Source organism: Lissotriton helveticus, chromosome 12 (assembly GCF_964261635.1).
Source record: "Lissotriton helveticus chromosome 12, aLisHel1.1, whole genome shotgun sequence".
Classification (NCBI taxonomy): Eukaryota; Metazoa; Chordata; class Amphibia; order Caudata; family Salamandridae; genus Lissotriton; species Lissotriton helveticus.
The window spans coordinates 676021128-676044734 of record NC_136073.1 but is presented as its reverse complement, the minus strand read 5'-3'; the positions used below and the strand labels follow the sequence as shown (position 1 = coordinate 676044734).

At 45.6% G+C, this 23607-nt stretch overlaps 1 protein-coding gene across 1 annotated transcript in view; it reads left to right on the top strand.

Moving 5' to 3' along the window:
* TSNAXIP1 (translin associated factor X interacting protein 1) overlaps nt 1-23607 on the top strand; it is a 476958-nt gene that overhangs the window by 329836 nt on the left and 123515 nt on the right. The window contains exon 12 of the mRNA XM_078669989.1: nt 17495-17659. Within this exon, the coding sequence (XP_078526115.1) occupies nt 17495-17659 (165 nt within the window). The remainder of the gene's footprint in view (nt 1-17494; nt 17660-23607) is intronic.

The window sequence follows — 23607 nt, the reverse complement described above, 5'->3', positions numbered from 1 at the left end:
CTGGGAATTTTATGAGGCTATGGGGATGGTAGATGCATGGAGATAATCATATACCACCATCAGATAATCATTAACCCCTTCGCTGCTAGGCCTTTTCCCCTCCTGTGCTGAGGCTTTTTTTGGCGTTTTGGAGTAGTGCGCGCTTAGGCCCTTGTAACTTTTTGACCACATAAGGTATCCACGCCAAATTTGCGTCCTTTTCTTCCAACATCATGTGGATTCTAAAGGCGCCCTGGGTTTGTGGATTCCCTTGGAGGGGGCCCAGAAATTTAGCAAAATATAGTGATTTTTTTGTTTTTTTCAGAAAAATGGGAAAAACGGGCTGCAAATGAAAGCCTCTGGGTGTTTCCCTGAAAATGGTATCACAAAAAGGTTTGTGGGGCTGAAATCTCCATTTTCTCAGCTTTCAGGGAATGACAGACTTTTGTCAGAGAACCGAAATTTTTCACTCAGTTTTGGCATTTTTCCGGGACATAGCCTATTTTTGCTATTTTTAGAGCTTTCAACCTCCTTCCAGTTAATGGTAGAAATGAGTTTAAAAGCAATAATGGATCCTGGAAAGCTTTACATTTTCGAAAAGTAGACAAAATTCTGAATCCAGAAAGGGGTCATTTGTCTAAATCCATGAAGGTTTCGTTATAGAAACTAACAGTTAGATATTGGAATATTTGAAATTTTGTTGAAAAAAACAGCCTTTTGTCTCAACGTTTTCACCTATAACTTTTTCTAATTTTGACAGCTCTTGGAAAGCAATATACCGTTACATCCGTTAGACCTTCCTGGTTGTGGGGATATATAGGACTTGTAGTTTCACCAAGAACCCGACGAACCCAGATCCAAAAACTGAGCAGCAACTTGCAATGGTATTTTTTCATTTACTGGGTATAGTGCACTTTGTCTTGGAAAATGTATACATGGAATAATCTGTATGAAAGACACCTATGTATTTCTGAATTGGGTACAAATTATAGACTTCAGAAACAGTATATAATTGCACATTTTCAAAGTTGGGAATACTCATACTAGCATGAGAATTATTGGTCATTTTTCATAAAGATTTTTTTTTTACTCAATGTCTTTCATTCAAAGGGAGAAATGCATGAAAGCTCAATTGGTAATAACAGTTGATTTACAAATCTGAATTACCCCAAGTGTCCCGATAAAAACGGTACCTCACTTGTGTGGGTCGGCCTTGTGCCTGCGACAGGAAACGGCGGAAAATGCAACGTGGTCACACCTAAATTTAGCAGTTACAAATTGACCCTTTTTTGGCAAAGTGCCTACCTGTAGTTTTTGCACCCTAGCTCTGCCGGCACCTAGGGAAACCTTGAAAACCTATACATTTTTGAAAAGTAGACACCCAGGGGAATTCAGGATGGGGTGACTCGACTGCCTACCACCAGGTTTTGTTACCCAGAATCCCTTGCAAAGCTAAGTTTTTCACAAAATAAACACATTTTCCTCACATTTCTGTGGTGGAAAGTTCTGGAATCTGCGTGGATCAACAAATTTCCACCCACCCAGCATGCCCCCAGGTCTCCCGAAAAAAATGGTACCTCACTTGCATGGGTAGGCATAGTGGCTGCGACATGAAACAGCGCAAAACGCAGCATGGTCGCACCTCAATTTCCCAGTGAAATTTAGCACGATTCGGACAAAAAGACTACCTTTTGTTTTTGCGCCGTAGCTCTGCCAGCACCTAGGGAAACCTAGCAAACCTATACATTTTTGAAAACTAGACACCCAGGGCAATTCAGGATGGGGTGACTCGCCTGCCTACCCCCAGGTTTTGTTACCCAGAATCCCTTGAAAACATAAAAATTTGACCAAAAAAACACATTTTCCTCACATTTCTGTGGTGGAAAGTTCTGGAATCTGCGTGGATCAACAAATTTCCACCCACCCAGCGTGCCCCCAGGTCTCCCGAAAAAAACGGTACCTCACTTGCGTGGGTAGGCATAGTGGCTGCGACATGAAACAGCGCAAAACGCAGCATGGTCGCACCTCAATTTCCCAGTGAAATTTAGCACGATTCGGACAAAAAGACTACCTTTTGTTTTTGCGCCGTAGCTCTGCCAGCACCTAGGGAAACCTAGCAAACCTATACATTTTTGAAAACTAGACACCCAGGGGAATTCAGGATGGGGTGACTCGCCTGCCTACCCCCAGGTTTTGTTACCCAGAATCCCTTGCAAACATAAAAATTTGACCAAAAAAACACATTTTCCTCACATTTCTGTGGTGGAAAGTTCTGGAATCTGCGTGGATCAACAAATTTCCACCCACCCAGCGTGCCCCCAGGTCTCCCAAAAAAAACAGTACCTCACTTGCGTGGGTAGGCATAGTGGCTGCGACATGAAACAGCGCAAAACGCAGCATGGTCGCACCTCAATTTCCCAGTGAAATTTAGCACGATTCGGACAAAAAGACTACCTTTTGTTTTTGCGCCGTAGCTCTGCCAGCACCTAGGGAAACCTAGCAAACCTATACATTTTTTAAAACTAGACACCCAGGGGAATTCAGGATGGGGTGACTCGCCTGCCCACCCCCAGGTTTTGTTACCCAGAATCCCTTGCAAACATAAAACTTTGACCAAAAAAACACATTTTCCTCACATTTCTGTGGTGGAAAGTTCTGGAATCTGCGTGGATCAACAAATTTCCACCCACCCAGCGTGCCCCCAGGTCTCCCGAAAAAAACGGTACCTCACTTGCGTGGGTAGGCATAGTGGCTGCGACATGAAACAGCGCAAAACGCAGCATGGTCGCACCTCAATTTCCCAGTGAAATTTAGCACGATTCGGACAAAAAGACTACCTTTTGTTTGTGCGCCGTAGCTCTGCCAGCACCTAGGGAAACCTAGCAAACCTATACATTTTTGAAAAGTAGACACCCAGGGGAATTCAGGATGGGGTGACTCGCCTGCCTACCCCCAGGTTTTGTTACCCAGAATCCCTTGCAAACATAAAAATTTGACCAAAAAAACACATTTTCCTCACATTTCTGTGGTGGAAAGTTCTGGAATCTGCGTGGATCAACAAATTTCCACCCACCCAGCGTGCCCCCAGGTCTCCCGAAAAAAACGGTACCTCACTTGCGTGGGTAGGCATAGTGGCTGCGACATGAAACAGCGCAAAACGCAGCATGGTCGCACCTCAATTTCCCAGTGAAATTTAGCACGATTCGGACAAAAAGACTACCTTTTGTTTTTGCGCCGTAGCTCTGCCAGCACCTAGGGAAACCTAGCAAACCTATACATTTTTGAAAACTAGACACCCAGGGGAATTCAGGATGGGGTGACTCGCCTGCCTACCCCCAGGTTTTGTTACCCAGAATCCCTTGCAAACATAAAAATGTGACCAAAAAACACATTTTCCTCACATTTCTGTGGTGGAAAGTTCTGGAATCTGCGTGGATCAACAAATTTCCACCCACCCAGCGTGCCCCCAGGTCTCCCGAAAAAAACGGTACCTCACTTGCGTGGGTAGGCATAGTGGCTGCGACATGAAACAGCGCAAAACGCAGCATGGTCGCACCTCAATTTCCCAGTGAAATTTAGCACGATTCGGACAAAAAGACTACCTTTTGTTTTTGCGCCGTAGCTCTGCCAGCACCTAGGGAAACCTAGCAAACCTATACATTTTTGAAAACTAGACACCCAGGGGAATTCAGGATGGGGTGACTCGCCTGCCCACCCCCAGGTTTTGTTACCCAGAATCCCTTGCAAACATAAAAATTTGACCAAAAAAACACATTTTCCTCACATTTCTGTGGTGGAAAGTTCTGGAATCTGCGTGGATCAACAAATTTCCACCCACCCAGCGTGCCCCCAGGTCTCCCGAAAAAAACGGTACCTCACTTGCGTGGGTAGGCATAGTGGCTGCGACATGAAACAGCGCAAAACGCAGCATGGTCGCACCTCAATTTCCCAGTGAAATTTAGCACGATTCGGACAAAAAGACTACCTTTTGTTTGCGCGCCGTAGCTCTGCCAGCACCTAGGGAAACCAAGCAAACCTATACATTTTTGAAAACTAGACACCCAGGGGAATTCAGGATGGGGTGACTCGCCTGCCTACCCCCAGGTTTTGTTACCCAGAATCCCTTGCAAACATAAAAATTTGACCAAAAAAACACATTTTCCTCACATTTCTGTGGTGGAAAGTTCTGGAATCTGCGTGGATCAACAAATTTCCACCCACCCAGCGTGCCCCCAGGTCTCCCGAAAAAAACGGTACCTCACTTGCGTGGGTAGGCATAGTGGCTGCGACATGAAACAGCGCAAAACGCAGCATGGTCGCACCTCAATTTCCCAGTGAAATTTAGCACGATTCGGACAAAAAGACTACCTTTTGTTTTTGCGCCGTAGCTCTGCCAGCACCTAGGGAAACCTAGCAAACCTATACATTTTTGAAAACTAGACACCCAGGGGAATTCAGGATGGGGTGACTCGCCTGCCTACCCCCAGGTTTTGTTACCCAGAATCCCTTGCAAACATAAAAATTTGACCAAAAAAACACATTTTCCTCACATTTCTGTGGTGGAAAGTTCTGGAATCTGCGTGGATCAACAAATTTCCACCCACCCAGCGTGCCCCCAGGTCTCCCGAAAAAAACGGTACCTCACTTGCGTGGGTAGGCATAGTGGCTGCGACATGAAACAGCGCAAAACGCAGCATGGTCGCACCTCAATTTCCCAGTGAAATTTAGCACGATTCGGACAAAAAGACTACCTTTTGTTTTTGCGCCGTAGCTCTGCCAGCACCAAGGGAAACCTAGCAAACCTATACATTTTTGAAAACTAGACACCCAGGGGAATTCAGGATGGGGTGACTCGCCTGCCTACCCCCAGGTTTTGTTACCCAGAATCCCTTGCAAACATAAAAATTTGACCAAAAAAACACATTTTCCTCACATTTCTGTGGTGGAAAGTTCTGGAATCTGCGTGGATCAACAAATTTCCACCCACCCAGCGTGCCCCCAGGTCTCCCGAAAAAAACGGTACCTCACTTGCGTGGGTAGGCATAGTGGCTGCGACATGAAACAGCGCAAAACGCAGCATGGTCGCACCTCAATTTCCCAGTGAAATTTAGCACGATTCGGACAAAAAGACTACCTTTTGTTTTTGCGCCGTAGCTCTGCCAGCACCTAGGGAAACCTAGAAAACCTATACATTTTTGAAAACTAGACACCCAGGGGAATTCAGGATGGGGTGACTCGCCTGCCTACCCCCAGGTTTTGTTACCCAGAATCCCTTGCAAACATAAAAATTTGACCAAAAAAACACATTTTCCTCACATTTCTGTGGTGGAAAGTTCTGGAATCTGCGTGGATCAACAAATTTCCACCCACCCAGCGTGCCCCCAGGTCTCCCAAAAAAAACGGTACCTCACTTGCGTGGGTAGGCATAGTGGCTGCGACATGAAACAGCGCAAAACGCAGCATGGTCGCACCTCAATTTCCCAGTGAAATTTAGCACGATTCGGACAAAAAGACTACCTTTTGTTTTTGCGCCGTAGCTCTGCCAGCACCTAGGGAAACCTAGCAAACCTATACATTTTTGAAAACTAGACACCCAGGGGAATTCAGGATAGGGTGACTCGCCTGCCCACCCCCAGGTTTTGTTACCCAGAATCCCTTGCAAACATAAAAATTTGACCAAAAAAACACATTTTCCTCACATTTCTGTGGTGGAAAGTTCTGGAATCTGCGTGGATCAACAAATTTCCACCCACCCAGCGTGCCCCCAGGTCTCCCGAAAAAAACGGTACCTCACTTGCGTGGGTAGGCATAGTGGCTGCGACATGAAACAGCGCAAAACGCAGCATGGTCGCACCTCAATTTCCCAGTGAAATTTAGCACGATTCGGACAAAAAGACTACCTTTTGTTTTTGCGCCGTAGCTCTGCCAGCACCTAGGGAAACCTAGCAAACCTATACATTTTTGAAAACTAGACACCCAGGGGAATTCAGGATGGGGTGACTCGCCTGCCTACCCCCAGGTTTTGTTACCCAGAATCCCTTGCAAACATAAAAATTTGACCAAAAAAACACATTTTCCTCACATTTCTGTGGTGGAAAGTTCTGGAATGTGCGTGGATCAACAAATTTCCACCCACCCAGCGTGCCCCCAGGTCTCCCGAAAAAAACGGTACCTCACTTGCGTGGGTAAACATAGTGGCTGCAACAGGAAACGGTTCAAATTGTACGGTGGTGAATTTACATTACCTTATTGCAAAACTACCTTGATTTTGGGGGGGGGGGCATCTGAGTTTGTGGCCCGGGGCTCGGTGGTATTCTTTGCAAAGTAGCAAACCCAAACAGTTCTGAAAACTAGACACCCGGGGGACTCCAGGGAGGTATGGCATGCATGGGTCCCCCAATGTTTTCCTACCCAGAACTCTCTGCAAACCTTAAAATTAGGTAAAAATTGCACTTTTCCAAACTTTTTGGCGTGGGATCGCCGGGTCGGCAAAAAAGTCATACCACCCTGCGTTCCCCTTGTTCTCCCGAGTAAAAGGATACCTCACTTGTGTGGGTGCCCCAAAGCAGAATACGCCAAAAATGAATTTTGAAAAAAGTAGTTTTTACTCATATTTACGTTTTACAAATTAAGCACCCCAGCCTAAGTCACATGCCTTTGGCCCACCCACACAAGTGAGGTATCATTTTACTCGGGAGAACAAGGGAAACACTGGGTGGTAGGACATTTGTTCCGGCAGCGAGATCCCACCCAAAAAAGTATGGAAAAGTGGGTTTTTTGACCAAAATTTCAGGTTTGCAGGGGTTTCTGGGTAGGAAAACATTGGGGGACCCACGCATGCCATACCACCCTGGACTCCCCCGGGTGTCTAGTTCTCAGAACTGTTTGGGTTTGGTAGTTTCCAAAGATGCCTGCCAAGCCCCGGGCCAAAAGCTCAGGTGACCCCCTCAAAAAATAAGATTATTTGGCTAAAGGTAAAGTTTTTGTCTCCACAGTATGAGTTGGGCCTTTTCCTAAAGCAGCCGCTATGCCTACCCACGCAAGTGAGGTACCATTTTTATCGGGAGACCTTGGGGAACGCTGGGTGGGAGGTAATTTGTGTGTGCCCAGTGATGCCACGCTTTCCCACACTAAAACGTGTGAAAAAACTGATTTTTTACCATGCAAAAAATGAGGTTTGCAAGGGATTCTGGGTAAAGGAACGTTGGAGGATCCACGCAAGCCATACCTCCTTGGAAGCCCCCGGTTGTCTACTTTTCAGAAATGTGTGGGATTGGTAGGTTTCCCTAGATGGCTGTCTCGCACGGGGCCAAAAACCCAGGTAACCCCTCTTGCAAAAGCTGGTGGACTTAGGGGTTACCTGGGTTTCTGGCCCCGTGCGAGACAGCCATCTATGGAAACCTACCAAACCCACACATTTCTGAAAATTAGACACCCGGGCGCTTCCAAGGAGGTATGGCTTGCGTGGATCCGCCAACGTTCCTTTACCCAGAATCCCTTGCAAACCTCAATTTTTGCATGGTAAAAAATCAGTTTTTTCACACGTTTTAGTGTGGGAAAGCGTGGCATCACTGGGCACACACAAATTACCTCCCACCCAGCGTTCCCCAAGGTCTCCCGATAAAAATGGTACCTCACTTGCGTGGGTAGCCATAGTGGCTGCAACAGGAAAAGGTCCAAATCTAACAGTGGTGAATATAAAATACCCTGAAGCAATATAACTTTGATTTTTTGGGGGGGAGGCACCTGAGTTTTTGGCCCGGGGTGGGTGGTATTCTTTGGAAAGTAGCAAACCCAAACAGTTCTGAAAACTAGACACCCGGGAGAGTCCAGGGAGGTATGGCATGTGTGGGTCCACCAATGTTTTCCTACCCAGAACTCCTTGCAAACCTTAAAAATAGGTAAAAATAGCACTTTTCCAAACATTTTGGCGTGGGATCGCCGTGCCGGCAAAAAAGTCCTACCACCCTGCGCTCCCCTTGTTCTCCCAAGTAAAAGGATACCACACCTTAACAGAGTTACTCAAAAGTCAAACATTCAAGCACGGCTATCTATTCCTCAAAGACACACACATACAGGTTGGATTTGGCACGAGGGCGAGTGATGGTTCAGTACATAAAATTTTATTAACAAGATATTTCAAAAAAATGAAATGCTCTGTCAATAAATAAATGCATAAAAACTGAACCAGTGACTCGCAACTCGTGAGCTGTAAAGCCACGACAAGGCACCAACCGTTTTACAGGCCATTCACGCACCTTTCATACCTGATACAAACCAGACCATTGACACCATCCGAATGGAAAAGCAACACATAACAACAATCACAATAAGGGGCAAGGTACACCCTACTGCAGAAATTAGAAAAAAAACAATTATTACTGCACACCCATCTAATCCGCAAGCACACACACATACTGGTTGGATTTGGCACGAGGGTGAGTGATGATTCAGTACATACAATTGGATACGCAAGTAATTTCATCATAAATGAAATACACTGCGTATAATTGAAAGTATGATAAACTGAACCACTGACTCGCAGCTCGTGAGCTGTAAAGCCACGTCAAGGCACCAACCTCTTTACAGGCCATTCATACACCTTTCGTACGCGTGACACATACAAAACATTCACACCGCCAGCCGCGGACCCATCACATTTCAACACTCACACCAGCAAACAGCGCCATTCAAGGGCCCATCACTTTCACACGCCCACATTTCTGACACTGCAACTACACAAAATGATGGACTGTGTGGAGTGTCACTCAACTAGCAGTGTGTGTAGTGACCAACAGAAAGTAACTACTCACACACCGCCTGCCGAGCGCCAGTCCACCCACACCACCATCCAAGCACCAGACCATGCACACTGCCAGCCAAACACCACTCAGCGCACACCGACAGCCAACTACCACTCCACACACACCACCAGCCAAGCATCACTCCACGCACACCACCAGCCAAGCGCCACTCCACAAACACAACACCATCCAAGCACCACTCCACACACGCCGCCAGCCAAGCACCACTCCACACACACCGCCAGCCAAGCACCACTCCACTCACACCGCCAGCCAAGCACCTAACCATACACTCCGCCAGCCAAGCAAAAATCCACTAACCCCCCCAGCACAACTCCAATCCATGCACTATTCCAGCCAAGCACCAGACCACGCACACCACCAGCCAAGCGCCTGTCCACGCACACCAACAATCCAAGCACAATCCTGCACACACCACCATCGAAATTAGAATTTTTTAAAGAAATACCACAAATCAAATGTAGAAACCTACAAATCTGCTAACACAAATTCAAAACCTAAATGCTTTGCACTAATGCAAACCTAAAAGCAAACAAAAAAATATTACAGAAAACAAACCAGACAGTACACTTACAAGCTCAATGAAACTCCCAAAACTTCTTTTGTGTGTGGTACGATTTAAAACAAGCTGGCACACACAATCCAGGATTTGAAGGACAGTCAGGACAGTGCATACGAGACTCCCTCCGCACTTCTCTTCGCCAACAGACTCTACATCTTTTAGTGGGTTTGTCTTTTGCAGTTGTGGGAGGAATGTATTCTGGAAAGTGGCGATCTTTCAGTCTAGCCACTTCCTCCACCACTCCAAATCTTGGCACACTTGCCTGTTCCACTAGTACAAGGCTGCCTATTATAGTCTCCTGAAACTTAACAAAAGGCATCTTTGACTCAGGACAAGATTTCTGGAAAACAACAAAAGCATTAAAGGATGCCAAGTGGAAAAGATGGATAGCCAACTTCTTGTACCAAACGTAAGCCTTTCGAAGAGCAGCATAAGGTTCCAACCTCTGATCTACTCTGTCAACACCACCCATGTGCCTATTATAGTCTAAAATGCACACAGGTTTACGCACTTCAGCAGTCTCACCCCGAACTGGCAGAGCTTCAGTGCTTTCGTCATGGATAGTAGTCAGCATGTAAACATCTCTCCTGTCTGAAAACTTCACAGCTAGAAGCTTCCCACATCGCAATGCAGTAGACTGTCCCCGCACAAGCCTTTTGCAAACAAGTTCTATTGGAAAACCTTTCCGGTTACTGCGCATCGTGCCACATGCAACAGTGCCCACTTTGGCCAACTCCTTGAACAAACGCACACTAGTGTAGAAGTTATCTACATATAAATGGTGGCCTTTGTTAAATAATCGTCTACCTAGTTCCCACACAATTTTCTCAGTCACTCCAAAAGTGGACGGACAAGCAGAAGTGTTAATGCTGGAATCCTTACCGGTGTACACCCTGAAATTATAAACATATCCAGTCTCACTGTCACACAGCATATACAGTTTGATGCCATAGCGTGCCCTCTTACTAGGAATGTATTGCCTAAAAACCAAGCGGCCCTTGAACAACACCAAAGACTCGTCCACAGCTATTTCTCTTCCAGGTGCAAACATCTCAGGAAAACGATCAACAAAGTGATCAAGGACAGGCCGAATCTTAAAAAGACGGTCACAATCAGGGTGATCGCGTGGCAACGCTAAATCATTATCAACAAAATGCATCATGCGAAGAAGAAGCATATATCGATCACGAGTCATAAGTGCTGGAAATATAGATGTTGCCATCAAGGGACTAGTGGACCAATAAGAAGACATTGATGGCTTCCTTAGCAAGCCCATCAAAAAAGTTAATCCCAAAAACTTCTTCATCTCTTCAACATATGTGGGAGACCAATGGGTAGCTCTGGAATGGGGCTTAAGGCTGGCACTGTGGTCCCTCAAATACTGCTCTGCATACAAATTAGTTTGCTCCACAATCTCCTGCAAAAACTCATCATCAAAAAACAATTGAAAATATTGAATTGGCAAAAAATTGTCAGTATCCACTCTACACCCTGGAACACCAGTGAAGTCTGGCAATTCCGGCTGCACCATGCCAGGGGCAACCCAGACGTCATCACTAACATGAGGAGAAGAAGCCACCCTAGCCTGCAGGCCAGATGCCTCTTGCTGCACTACATCAACGGGAACACTAGCATCCCCAGATGCCTCTTGCCTCACTACACCAACAGGAATACTAGCATCCCCAGATACATTTTGCATCTCTTCACCAACAGAAGAACTCACATCCCCAGCTGCCTCTTGCATCTCAACATCAACAGAAGAACTCGCATCCCCAGATGCCACTTGCTGCTCAACAACAACAGAAAGACTAGCAGCACCAGATGCCTCATGCTGCTCAACAACAGGAAGACTAGCAGCACCAGATAACCTTTGGCGCACCACAGCAATGTGAAACCTTTTGGGCGCAGCCTTTCCCACACTTGCCTGTTCCTGACGAGAAAAAAAGGGAAACCTTGAGGACCTAGGCTGCCGCTCACATGGCTCTTCCCTCTCTACCGGCACATCAATGTCCCTCTCTACCACAGGCACTTCATCAGCACTAGAAGAAGAATCATCATCCGATGATACCATGCGAAGAGAAAACTCACTGCCTGAATCTTCTGCACCTAACTCAAGCTCCGAATCGGAGTCAGTGTCTGGACCATGGTCAGAGGAAGACTCAAAAAGCAAACTAACAACCTGCTTAGCAGTAATCCTGCGAGCAGCCATTATCCTTACAAATCAAGAAGACTACACACACAAGTGAACAACAACCTACACTGTGCAAAGGAAGAAGTAAACAAGGTAGAGTCTTCACACAAAAATCAATACACTCAAAAACAATTCAAATCTAACCAAATATAAGAAGACTCACCAGCACCTACTCTGCTGAAACACAGCAAAAAGAAAGGAAATCCCACTGGAAAGAAAAAAAAACAAGTATAGATTAGACAAAGTACACATCAAGCAGCAATACAAAAAAAAAAGTTAACAATCAAGAAACACAAAGCCACACAAACAGCAATAACTTTATCTAGGAAAAATAGTACAAAAAACATTTACTTACCAAGCACATGCAACTACACAAGCTGCAAAACCAGCATTAACTGAACCACAACCTACACCAATACAAACAGCAAAAGCCTGGATCAAAAACAAAGAAGAAAAAATAATAAATAATTTAATACTACATTTCACAAACAACATAACAAATGAATAAACAATACACAAATGTACCCCCAAAATCACATCCACACAGATGGGCCATCAAAAAGGGCAAAACGGACAAAAGTACGGGTTGATTTGCCCACCGGGGGGGGGGGCCAGAAAATCTAAATTTAAAATCCGACCCACCTGAAAGCGACCCTTGCACAATGGGTCACTTCCTACAATCTAAAATAAAATCCCTGGTGCTAGTGAGGGCATTTCCACCGCACAATCGCAATGCTGTGCGCGACCGTGAGCCAGAAATGCCCTGCAAAGAGACATCAGAAGAGAGGAAAATCACTTACCTCTCCCCTGAAGCCTCTTTGCAAACCCCCCCAAATATCTCAAAACCAACCTAACACCTCCAGGCGCAGGAAGCAAATGGCTTCCCGACCGCCTGGGAATCCCTGAAGATGTTGGCGCGTGCTGTGCGCGCTGACATCATCAGGGATTCTCATGGGGAGGGGGACAACAGAATTACTGTGGTTAACTGCGATGCTGGACAGAGGCACTTGCATCCTTGATTTTCACAAGCGCAATCCTAAAACAGTTCCTATGACCAGGAGCTTCTTTCTCCCCATCTGCTGCTCTCAACAGTCTCTGACCATTTATACACATAAGAGGCATGTGAACTCACACAGAAGATCCCCTATTGGCAACGCCCACCAACTAGCGGAGTGCACCATCTTTCCTAAATTTACCCACTATGATGGACAGCTCACTCAAGGGACCTGTGCACACATTGGTGCGATGGCATAGTAACACACACGGACACTGGAGACAAAGCAAGCGCTCGAGTTGCAGCACAAATTCAGGAAAACATTCATCAGCCCAAAAACATTTGTGACCTTCCCACTATGATTCACAGCTCACACAAGGGACCCCTGCGCACATCTGTGCAATTGCATAGTAACGCACACATGGACACTGGAGACAAAGATGGGGCTCGAGTTGCAGCACAAACTCAGGAAAGCAATCATCAGCCCAAAAACATTTGTGAACTTCCCACTATGATGAACAAATGGTCTCTGTTTCCAGATACCTAAGAGCCTTGCTAGTTTATTCAGATAACAACCAACACACACTGGGGTCGATTGGGGTCGATTGTGAAAATATGGTATTGTGTACAAAAAAGGGGAGAAATGCTCCTCTTTTAGGTGTCCCCTCACTCACCAGGGTTGCCCCACGGTGACATGCTTCATCATTGGGGCCATCCCAGTCCTCTACGGGCTGGGGCGTGCTGCGACTTGCGAAAGTTACGTAGGAGCACTTTATTAGACTATGTGTGGTGCATGTGTATTTGAGGAGTGGACTATGTGATGTGTGAAATACCTGCCCAGTAGGTTTACAATAAACTTTATTCTTGCCTCTAGGTGGTAATAAACGGGGTGGAAAGATAGGCTGCCCTAAACGTAATGTGTCCAGATGTACCTATCAACTCCTATCGTCGACATGTTTCGTGCATACACCAAGCACTATGATGGACAGCTCACACAAGGGACCCCTGCGCACATCTGTGCAATTGCATAGTAACGCACACATGGACACTGGAGATGGCGCTCGAGTTGCGGCACAAACTCAGGAAAACAATCATCAACACAAAAACATTTGTGAGCTTCCCACTATGATGGACAGCTCACTCAAGGGACCCCTGCGCACATTTGTGCAGTTGCATAGTAACGCACACATGGTCAATGGAGACAAAGATGGCGCTAGAGTTGCAGCACAAATTCAGGTAACAATCAACAGCCCAAAAACATTTGTGAGCTTCCCACTATGATGGACAGCTCACTCAAGGGACCCCTTCGCACATGGCATAGTAACACACACATGGTCACTGGAGACAAAGCATGTGTTTGAAAAGCAGCACACAAAAAAAAACATTCATCAGGCCAAAAACACTAGTGAGCTTTGCCTAGGCAGCACAGGTGTGTTTTTTAGCCACTTCAGAAACACACATCAGTATAAGTAATGAAGGACAGAGGCACTTGCATCCTTCATTACAATGCACTATCATTTTACTTTATAAATGACCCCCATCAGCATTTTTGTACAAAAAACGGCCTTTCCAAAACATTGCAGCCAAGAAAAGACTTCATAGATAATGTTCCCCCAACAAGGGGAGCGACCCTTCCCCAAGGGGCCGCTCCCCGAACTAAGAAACTGATCACAAAACCCCAAAAAAAAAAAAATCCCTAACATTCCTGCTGCACGATCGCACGATCGTGCAGCAGGAAACCTCTAAAATGCCACCGAGGGAAAGGAAAAGCCTTTCCTTTCCCTCGATGCAAGTTGCATCACAATCCCCCCCGCCCCAGCCGCAAAACTAACCTCTTTGTGCAACGACGCGCAGGAAGCAAATGGCTTCCCTGCGCGTCTGTAAACAAAGGAAGCCTCCGGTGACGTCAGCGCGCCTCGCGCGCTGACGTCATTGATGACGTGGGCGGGGAGGGCGTGGGGAGGCAGGGGAAGGTCTTCCCCTGCCATCCCCGCAAAAACAAAAAAAATCAGGCAGACTCGGAGGGAGCGCTGGCGCTTCCCCCGAGGGTGGGGCTCATGACGAGCTGGGCTCGTCATGAGCGTGCGAGGAGGCTACGCCATGACGAGCCCAGCTCGTCATCAGCCCCGAAGGGGTTAACCACCATCGGACAGTACTCATAATTCTCTTGGGATAGAAGATTGAATTCTAGATGGGACTATCTTTTATCCCCAGCCACACAAAGTTGGCAATGTTCAGTCTCTACGTATTTGATGAGAGCAAAATGATATCACTATCCAGTGGACCAAATTGACAGGGAAATTGTACAAGGGTTTGGATAGATGAGTCCTGGAGCAGAGGGAACTCGGAGAGAAAATAATTGAGGAATGTTTATTGAACACCATGGACAACTACTTCAAGGAAAACACAGGTACAGTGTGCTCACAGGTGCCGCTGTTTGAGACATTCTAAACGGCCCTGATAGGGTGGGAGATATCAAAGAATACCAGGAGTAAAAGATCCAGGGATATTCAGGCAAGGGAAAAGGAGACCCAAATAATTAACCTAGAAAAGAGAATTTAGTCCCCACCACAGAGGACCTAACTCATCAACTAGCCGTGCTAAGTATATATGGGGTGACAGGACAGGCTGCTCGATCTATAGAAAATACAGGTTATATGAAATTGGAAATTAAGCTGGCAAGTTATTAGCATGGCTTGCAAAAAGAGACAAAAGGAAGGAAATAGATTAGAAGAGTAAAAGATAATACAAGTATGAGGGAGGGAGGGTGTAGAGGGGATTGCCAATTGCACAAACAAGAGATATTCTAAAATATACAAAATCCTGTTGAAGAACGTGCAAGAACCTTTCACTAAATTCAGAAGTGTATGGGCCAAGGATATAGGGACGCTAAATGAGGAAGACTGTAATGAACCGCAGAAGTATCTGTGAATGGTGGTTGTTTTAACAGGGTTGAGATTGGCACAGCTCAAAATATTACCCCGGCATATTGCACTAGCGTACAAATAAAGAAGTTCGGAATAGTCGTTGACAGTGATTTTCTACAGGGGTGTCAGAAGGAGGGACTTTAACTGGTGGGAATGCCTTTTTGGAAAGGTGTCAGAAACCAGATTCACAGCACAACTGAAATGGCATGTGGCATGTCAGCAGAGATGGCAATGTAGGGGATTGACGATAGGTATTAGTTTCCAGATCCCCACACTTCATATGATTTGGCAGTGATGTTGGCACAGATGGATATGGCAAGAGAGTGGGCCGGAAACACTGCACTCACCACAGACAAATGGACAACAACGTAGGGGCATATTTACAAGCCCCTATCACCACATGAACTTCACTTTTTCTGACATTCCTGAGGCGATATGGGCTTCGTCTTATACAAGACAACGTTAAGCCACTTAAGATGGATTAACGCCAACTTGTGAATAAGGCCCCCTTTCACGATACACTTAGCGGGAAAGGGGTGTGCAATGGGTGTTGCTGTGGGCGTCCCACCGCAACACCCATTGAGCATGCCACTGTCCCATATTTATAAGTTTGGTGTAAATATCGGGCAGCGCCAAAATTAAGAACAAGGAAAACCTGGTCTTAACCTGGCGAAACAAGGAGAAATGCTTTATTTCTCCTCATTTTTGCTGTTTCTATGTGCGCTGCATTGTGCAGCACACATATAAACAGCATAACCCCATGTATGATTGTAATGTGCAGGAAGGTGTCCTTTCCTGCACATAAATAGTCATTAAAAAAATGACAAGTTGCAACTTCTATGTGTGCTGCATTCTGCAGCACACAGATTTTACAACTCTCCATCACTGATTGTTTGCGTAGGAAGGGACACCTTCCTGCACAAAAACAATCTTTCCCTGCAACGCAGGCACCCTTGCACAATGGTGCAAGAGTGCCTGTGTTGATGATAGGCAACTACATTTAGCGCCAGCGCTAAGGGAAAGGCAGGGGTGCACCGTATTCTCGTGAATACAGCACAACCCTCTGTTTGGAAACTGTCGGAGCACCAAGCTCCGACAGTTTCCTAGTAAATATGCCCCTTAGATTGGGGCATAAGCTCCAAAATATGGGTTTATAAAGCACAATATCCTAACAAGTTTGAAAAATTTGGGGTCCATGGCAAGAATATTGAGGTCTAGTGGATTAGGGCGATGACTGAACTGTGCGTTTCAGACCTGAAATAATGGGGCGGTCCATTGTGGTTTCTGCACTGATGTATGATGTAAATCATTGGACAAAGTATATATAGATCAATGTTGGCTATTTCAGAAAGCACTGAAAGTTTAAGTAATAGGTGTTTCTCTCATGTATCATTGTTATCATGACAAATATACCACAATCAATAAAATGTGCTTAACAAAATGCACTCTGGCTATAGAAATATGAGATTATTGAAGCTACTACCAACAACAGTGGTCACTGGTTTCCTATTTCATGAGTAAGCTGTTGGTTAAACAATGCAGAGTAGCTATGGTCAAAGTTTTTAATGTTATTCCTGCAGCGTTTAGCAACCAATGGACCCAGGCTGCATTTAGCATTTCCAGGTTTTCAGTAGCTTCTACCAACAAAATGCTAATTTAACAATGAGCAATGGCCAAGCTCAGAGATCTTTAAAGTTTTTCCTGCAACATTCATGTGATAATGGGCAAGATTGTAATTTAAATATTTGCTTTAGCTTTCAAGAAGAGGTTATTGATTAAACAAATGGCAATGGTAAAGCTCTGGGAAGGCTGTGAATTGGTGTCATTTCCGCAAAATAGAGAAAATAATTAATGATTTCTATGAAAAATAGTTTTTTTTCTACCACTATTATCTTCAAGTTGACATGTCTCCCTTCACCGCAGGCCGTCTGAGGTCCCTATATACCCTGATGTCTGCCTGGCATATATTGTAGTTGCCACAACCACTTACCTCTGTTTTTTCTCTTTGGTTTTTAGACGAAGACCAGATCCAGCCTGCCTGAGTTCTTCCTTAATTACCTAGAGAAGAAGTTTGATGATGCCACCACTGCCATGGAGTGGTCTTACTCCGTGCACGAGACCTGCCGCATGCACAGAACAGACGAATACCTATACCTTTTCTACAGCATCCTGATGGGAGAGGTGAGCTGGAGAATGCTACAGACAAACATATTATTTATCTTTCAACTGGTTTATAGTGCAAAAGAGATGGAATGCTGTGCAGAAGTAAATGTAAAGTTTAGTAGTAAGTATAAAAAGCTGCAAAACATAGTTTAGCAAGTGCCATTGTTCAAAGAAAAAAAATAAGCATTCTATCTAAACATAGGCCAGTACACAATAAACTTTTTTTAAATTTTTTTTTTTTTTTGAGCAGTTCATCCATGCCATAATACATAATACATTATTACACCAGCACGTTGACACATTAAACCATCCAAAAAAAGAAGAAATTAAAAAAATATTCACGTTTGCACATTCCAAGTCTTCTAACAAATAAGGAGTTTCTAAACCATAATCATTATACTCGATCCCTCAAATACATAAAATATGAGAAAAATGTTTTTTAAAAAAACATTTTATTCATGTTTTAACACCCTCTAAGATACGGAACAGTAAAAACACCTATTTAATCCCACGATTTCCATAATTTCTTAAACTTGCTATAAGCCCCAGATCTTAATGCATCTTTTTTTCCGACTCTTTAATCTTATTTAATTTGTAATATAAGTGTTGGAAGGTCGGAATTTCATCTGTCTGCCACCTTTGAAGTATAAGGGATCGAGCTAATAACACCACTATATATATTTGTTGTGTTTACATTAGATCTGCAGTTAAATCAAGTGAATATCCAAAAACAGCAGTCTGGATATCTAACGTTTGCTGTACTTTCAATTTATTAAAACAGTACTGATAGATTTCATCCCAGAATCTACTTAGCCTTGGGCAACTCCATACAATGTGTGTCCAGTTCCCACCACCTTTCAGATTGCAGCGTAAACATTTAGCAGAAATCTGGAGATTTATTTTGTGGAGAAAATCAGGGGTTCTATATAGGAGCCATTTGGTGTAATATTGCATCCGTAAATAGGGAAAAGTTTAACTTATTAATCTGATCCCAAGCTACAAGCAATATCTAAAGTCCATCCTTTAATTGGCATTTTTTGCACTTTCATATGAGGGTTAACAGTTTTATGGCTATAATAGCGAAGCCCAACTACTGATTGTTTAATGAATTTGAGGATTTAATATCTGCTCTGCTAACTCCCTTGTTTCCATTATACGTATGGGATTCAGCTTCTGCAGAAAATATTTAATCCTAGTAAAAGATCATTGCATGATTTTTTTTGTAGTGTTTGATACTGGGCTCTAATTCATTCCAATTTTTCCAGTTTACTTCTAAAAAAAATCCACTATTTTACCATAGCCCTGATTCATCCATTTAAGGATTACAGTCTTATATAGCAATGGATCTGCCCTTATATAGATATCTGACAATAATGTTGCAGCATTTATATAGGGGATCGAATAGCAGCGAAACATTTGTTCTTTGCGCTTAATATTCCAATGTTGTGTCTTATACCTCACTTTTTGGGGCGGTTTCGTTAAACACATAACATCTGTAATCTCATATATTTGATTGATTAAATCTTAGAAACAATTATCATACTTATTAATATTTAAAGACTTAGTTGATCTATACATAGTATGTGCAAAATTCGCAAAATAATATTCTTTTAAATCAGGAAGGGCTATACCGCCTTCCTTACTTGGCCGTGATAAAATATCTATAGCTAGTGTTGATACATTATTTGCCCAGAGGAAAGTAGAAAACAAACCTTGCATTTCTTTGAAAAATTTCATTTGGATTGCATTAGGGATGGCCAACAATGGAAAATCGTTATACGAATAAGAGCCGCGCAACCTAATATTGAAATGGGCATTTTATTCCACCTAGCAAACAGTCCCTTAATCTTATTTATTAGACAGACATATTTTAAAACATACAGGTCATTAACATTTACGGAAACATATACCAAGATATCTCTTGGGACTAGCATTAACCAATGGGTGAAATTCAATTAACAGTGTATCCAAATCAGTATTACAGATCAGGATTTCTGCCTTACATTTGTTTATTTTATACCCGCCTATTTGTTGATAACCACGAAAAATATAAAATATTTGTTTTTGAACTTCTGAGTCAGGTTTTAAAAATAGGGCGATATTGTCGGCTTATAACTTGATATGAGACATTCCTGGAATCGGGGATGTTGAGCTGCTTATGGAACAAATTGCAATATCCATATGTTCTACAAAACAGGCAAAGAGTAACGGCGACAATGGACAACCTCGTCTCATTCCTCTACTAACTTTACAATTACCAATCTTATTTGCATTAATAATAATTTGCACCGATGCCCCTTTGTAGAATTTAGAGACTATGTGGATGAATTTGGCATGAAAACCAAATCCTTTAGAATAAACACAAGGCCCCTATGTGTTTAATACAAGCCATCCATGCCAACCTGAACAGGGAACCTTCCCACAACCTCAGAGCTATAAACAACGATAACCTCAAGCGTGTGAATATCATTCAGACTCCGACCGCCCACACACCTCTACAATTGAAATGCGTACTACTCAACTGCAGATAAGCGAGTAAACACGCATCCGATATCTTTGACCACATTCTAAACAATGAGCTTGATATCATCATCCTCATGGAAACCTGGCTAAATTGCTCGTCAACCCCTATCCTTCACCTTCTAGTTCCGCCTAGCCACAACATAATTCGCTTGGACAGACCTATAAAACAGGGCAGAGGATTAGCGAGTATACACCGAAATACACTCTCATTCTCACAATCTTATTCCTCTGCTTCGACCTCCAGTGAGTATCTATACTTCAACATCTCAAGCAAATACCGCCCTGTTTGCAAGCTGCACACTTTCTATCACCCCCCTGGAGACAATCTCTCCTTCATTGAACAATTAATGGAAATCATCTCCTCCAATGATGACACCCTTGTTTCCCAAATCTTCCTTGGAGACTTCAACCTACACTGGTCTAACCCAACAGATCAAGCAGTAAATTGCCTTAAATCCTTTCTTTTTTTTCAGAACAAATTTTATTAGTGTTATGGCAGTTGACAGAATACAAAAGAAACACTGCTCCCAAGATTGCAGAAAGACAGTGAGCATAGAAGAGCAACAGCGTTCAAGAAATTCAGTCAACATTATCCAACACCCCCCTCCCCGCATCCCCACCCGGGTCCCACCCCCCTCCCTGCACGGTGTTCATATTGTCCAGAAACAGGAGCCAAAGCAGCATGGTAGCGACAAGTGGACAGTTCACATGAGGGTAGTATAGACGTGATCTGTATCAGAGGCTTGTGGCGCTGGGGGGTCCAGCAATAGGCCCCTATAATCAGCCCATTTCTTCCAAATCCTATAATGTTTCTTGGGGCAGCCTCTGGCCTCAAAGATCGGGCGTTCCAAACCCATGCTAAAGTCCATGCCCCGCTTCCACACCCCCACCAACGGAGCCTTGGGGGCTTTCCAGGCTTGGGCTATATCTCGTTTGGCTATTGTAAGACCCAGAAGGAGCAAGTGTCGTTTATACAGATTACCCCCCACTCTTTCCATAACGTGGAGCAGGCCAAGTTGCGGCGTGCGAGGGAGCTCCCATGCCAACACTTCCTCCAAGCATTCCCATACACCGGTCCAAAACCTCTGCAGCCGTGCACATCCCCATACTGTATGTAAGAAGGAGCCTACCTCACTGCCACACCTCAAACAATCCGGGGAGGCTATCAGCCCCGCCTTCCACAATCGTTCCCTCGTGTAGTATGCCCTGTGCAGGTATTTAAATTGAATAAAGCGCAGGCGCACCGCTATCGCAGCTCCCCTAGGGGCCTCCAGGGCTTCTCTCCAGTCCTCCTCCTCCAAGTCTCCCAGGTCGCCCTCCCAGACCGCCCGCAATTTATCAAGAGAGGGGGAACAATGCGTAACTAACGTTTGATAGATGGTTGAGATTTTTTTTGATTCCAATTCCCCCATAAAGACTTTTGCTTCCAGGGGACTAAACTCCGGCAAGGACGATAAGTCCGCTAGTGCGGGGGTCAGGGCGTGGCGGAGCTGCAGGTACCTGAAGAACTGGGACCGGTGCATATCGAATTCATCTTGCAACATCTGGAACGATTTGAGGACTGTGCCCTTCAGGATGTGACCCAGCGCCGAAATGCCTATGGCATCCCAGCCCTCAAAGCCCCGGAGCGCAGCCAGGCTGGGCAGTCTCCCATTGTGCCATAGAGGGGTTTCGCCCGTGAGCGTGTTCCACCATCCCATGCGGCGGAGCGCATCGCGCCACACTTTGAAGATTACTTGCGTGGCCCTCGGGAGTCTCTTCCGGATAGTCGCCGAGTATAAAATAGTATGGAGCGTGTGTGGGTCCATCATATACCTCTCTAGGGCATAGGTCGGGTCAGTGCGATCCCCGTACCACCATTCGTTAAGAACAAGTAGGTGCGATGCCTGATAGTAGGACTGGACATCAGATGCGGCCAGTCCCCCACAGTAGGTCGACAGGAAGCAGGTGCGGAGCGCCACTCTTATCGCTCCACCGGCCCATAGGAACCGACCCAGAGCCGAGTTCACCTGACGAAACCATTGCTGCGGAATTGGGTACGGGTAGTTCTGCAATTGGTACAAGATTCGGGGTAGGGCCACCATCTTAAAAATGGCCGAACGGCCATAGACATTTAGAGGCATCCTGGACCACATCTGCATGTCTGAGCGGATCCTGTCCCAAACAGGCACTACATTACGGGACCATGACACTCCCTGCACATCGGTTAGAAAGACACCAAGATATTTAAGGCCTCCCGCCGCCTCCTGAAGGGCCGAGGCCCAGGGACCCAAAGTCCCCCTGTCGCCCAGGACCCACAGCTTCGACTTCTGCGGATTGAGCCGGAGGCCCGACACTTCACCGAAAATGCGCATTATTTCAAGGACCCTCGGCCCCGATTTATTGAGGTCTGTAAGGAAGAACAGGACGTCGTCCGCATATAGCGCAATCCTGTCAGATGGGCCCCCAACCCACTCCACACCACGCAATTGGGCATCCATCCTCACCCAGGCCGCAAGCGGTTCCATAGCCAGGGCGAACAGGTAAGGTGAGAGAGGGCATCCCTGTCGGGTGCCACGACCGATGAGGAATGTGTCAGAGGTGGCTCCCGCTATTCTGACCGTCGCCGTCAGGTCCGTATAGAGCAGATGAATGTACGACAGGAAACGTGGGCCCAGATTGAGCCGGAGGAGGAGGGCCCGGAGGTATGACCAACTCAGGGAATCGAAGGCCCGGTCCATGTCCGCCAGCAGGAGGGCCGCGGGGATGCCCGCTGCTCGTGCCGCCTCCACCACCAGGTGAGCGCGACGTATGTTGTGTCTTGTAGCCCTGTGAGGCATGAAGCCTGCCTGGTCGGCATGGATCAGGTCCGTGATGTAAGGGAGAAGACGGTTCACCAACGCCTTAGCCAATATTTTCGCTTCAAAGTTCAGCAAAGAGATCGGCCGATAAGAGTCCGGGCTGTCTTGGGGCCTTCCCGGTTTGCAGAAAACTACGATCTCAGCGTGTCGCCAGTCCGCTGGCAATCTGCCAAGCTCCCGAGCCGCCTCCAGTGCCTTCCTATAGCGCATCCCCAATTGGAGATGAAACAACTTCATAAATTCGCAGGGGAACCCATTGGGCCCAGGGGCCTTGCCCGTGTTCAGGCCACCCAGTGCTTCCCCAAGCTCCTCCGCCGACAGTGGGAGGTCTAGGCGGGCCCTCGCCTCATCCGAGAGCGCCCGGGGAGGAAGGTCTGCGAGAAATTTGTCAATCTCCTCCGCTGGGAGAGATTCTCGGGGGGCATACTGGGTCTCGTAGTATTGAGCAAACATCTGGGCCAGGACCTCAGGGGCCGAGACAGGGCCACCCGCGGCATCTCGGAGACCCGGCAAGGGCTGGGCTTGATAAGTGCTTTGACATAGCCTATATAGCATTGTGCTAGACTTGTCCCCCCATTGATAGATTCTGCTCTGCGTAGCGAG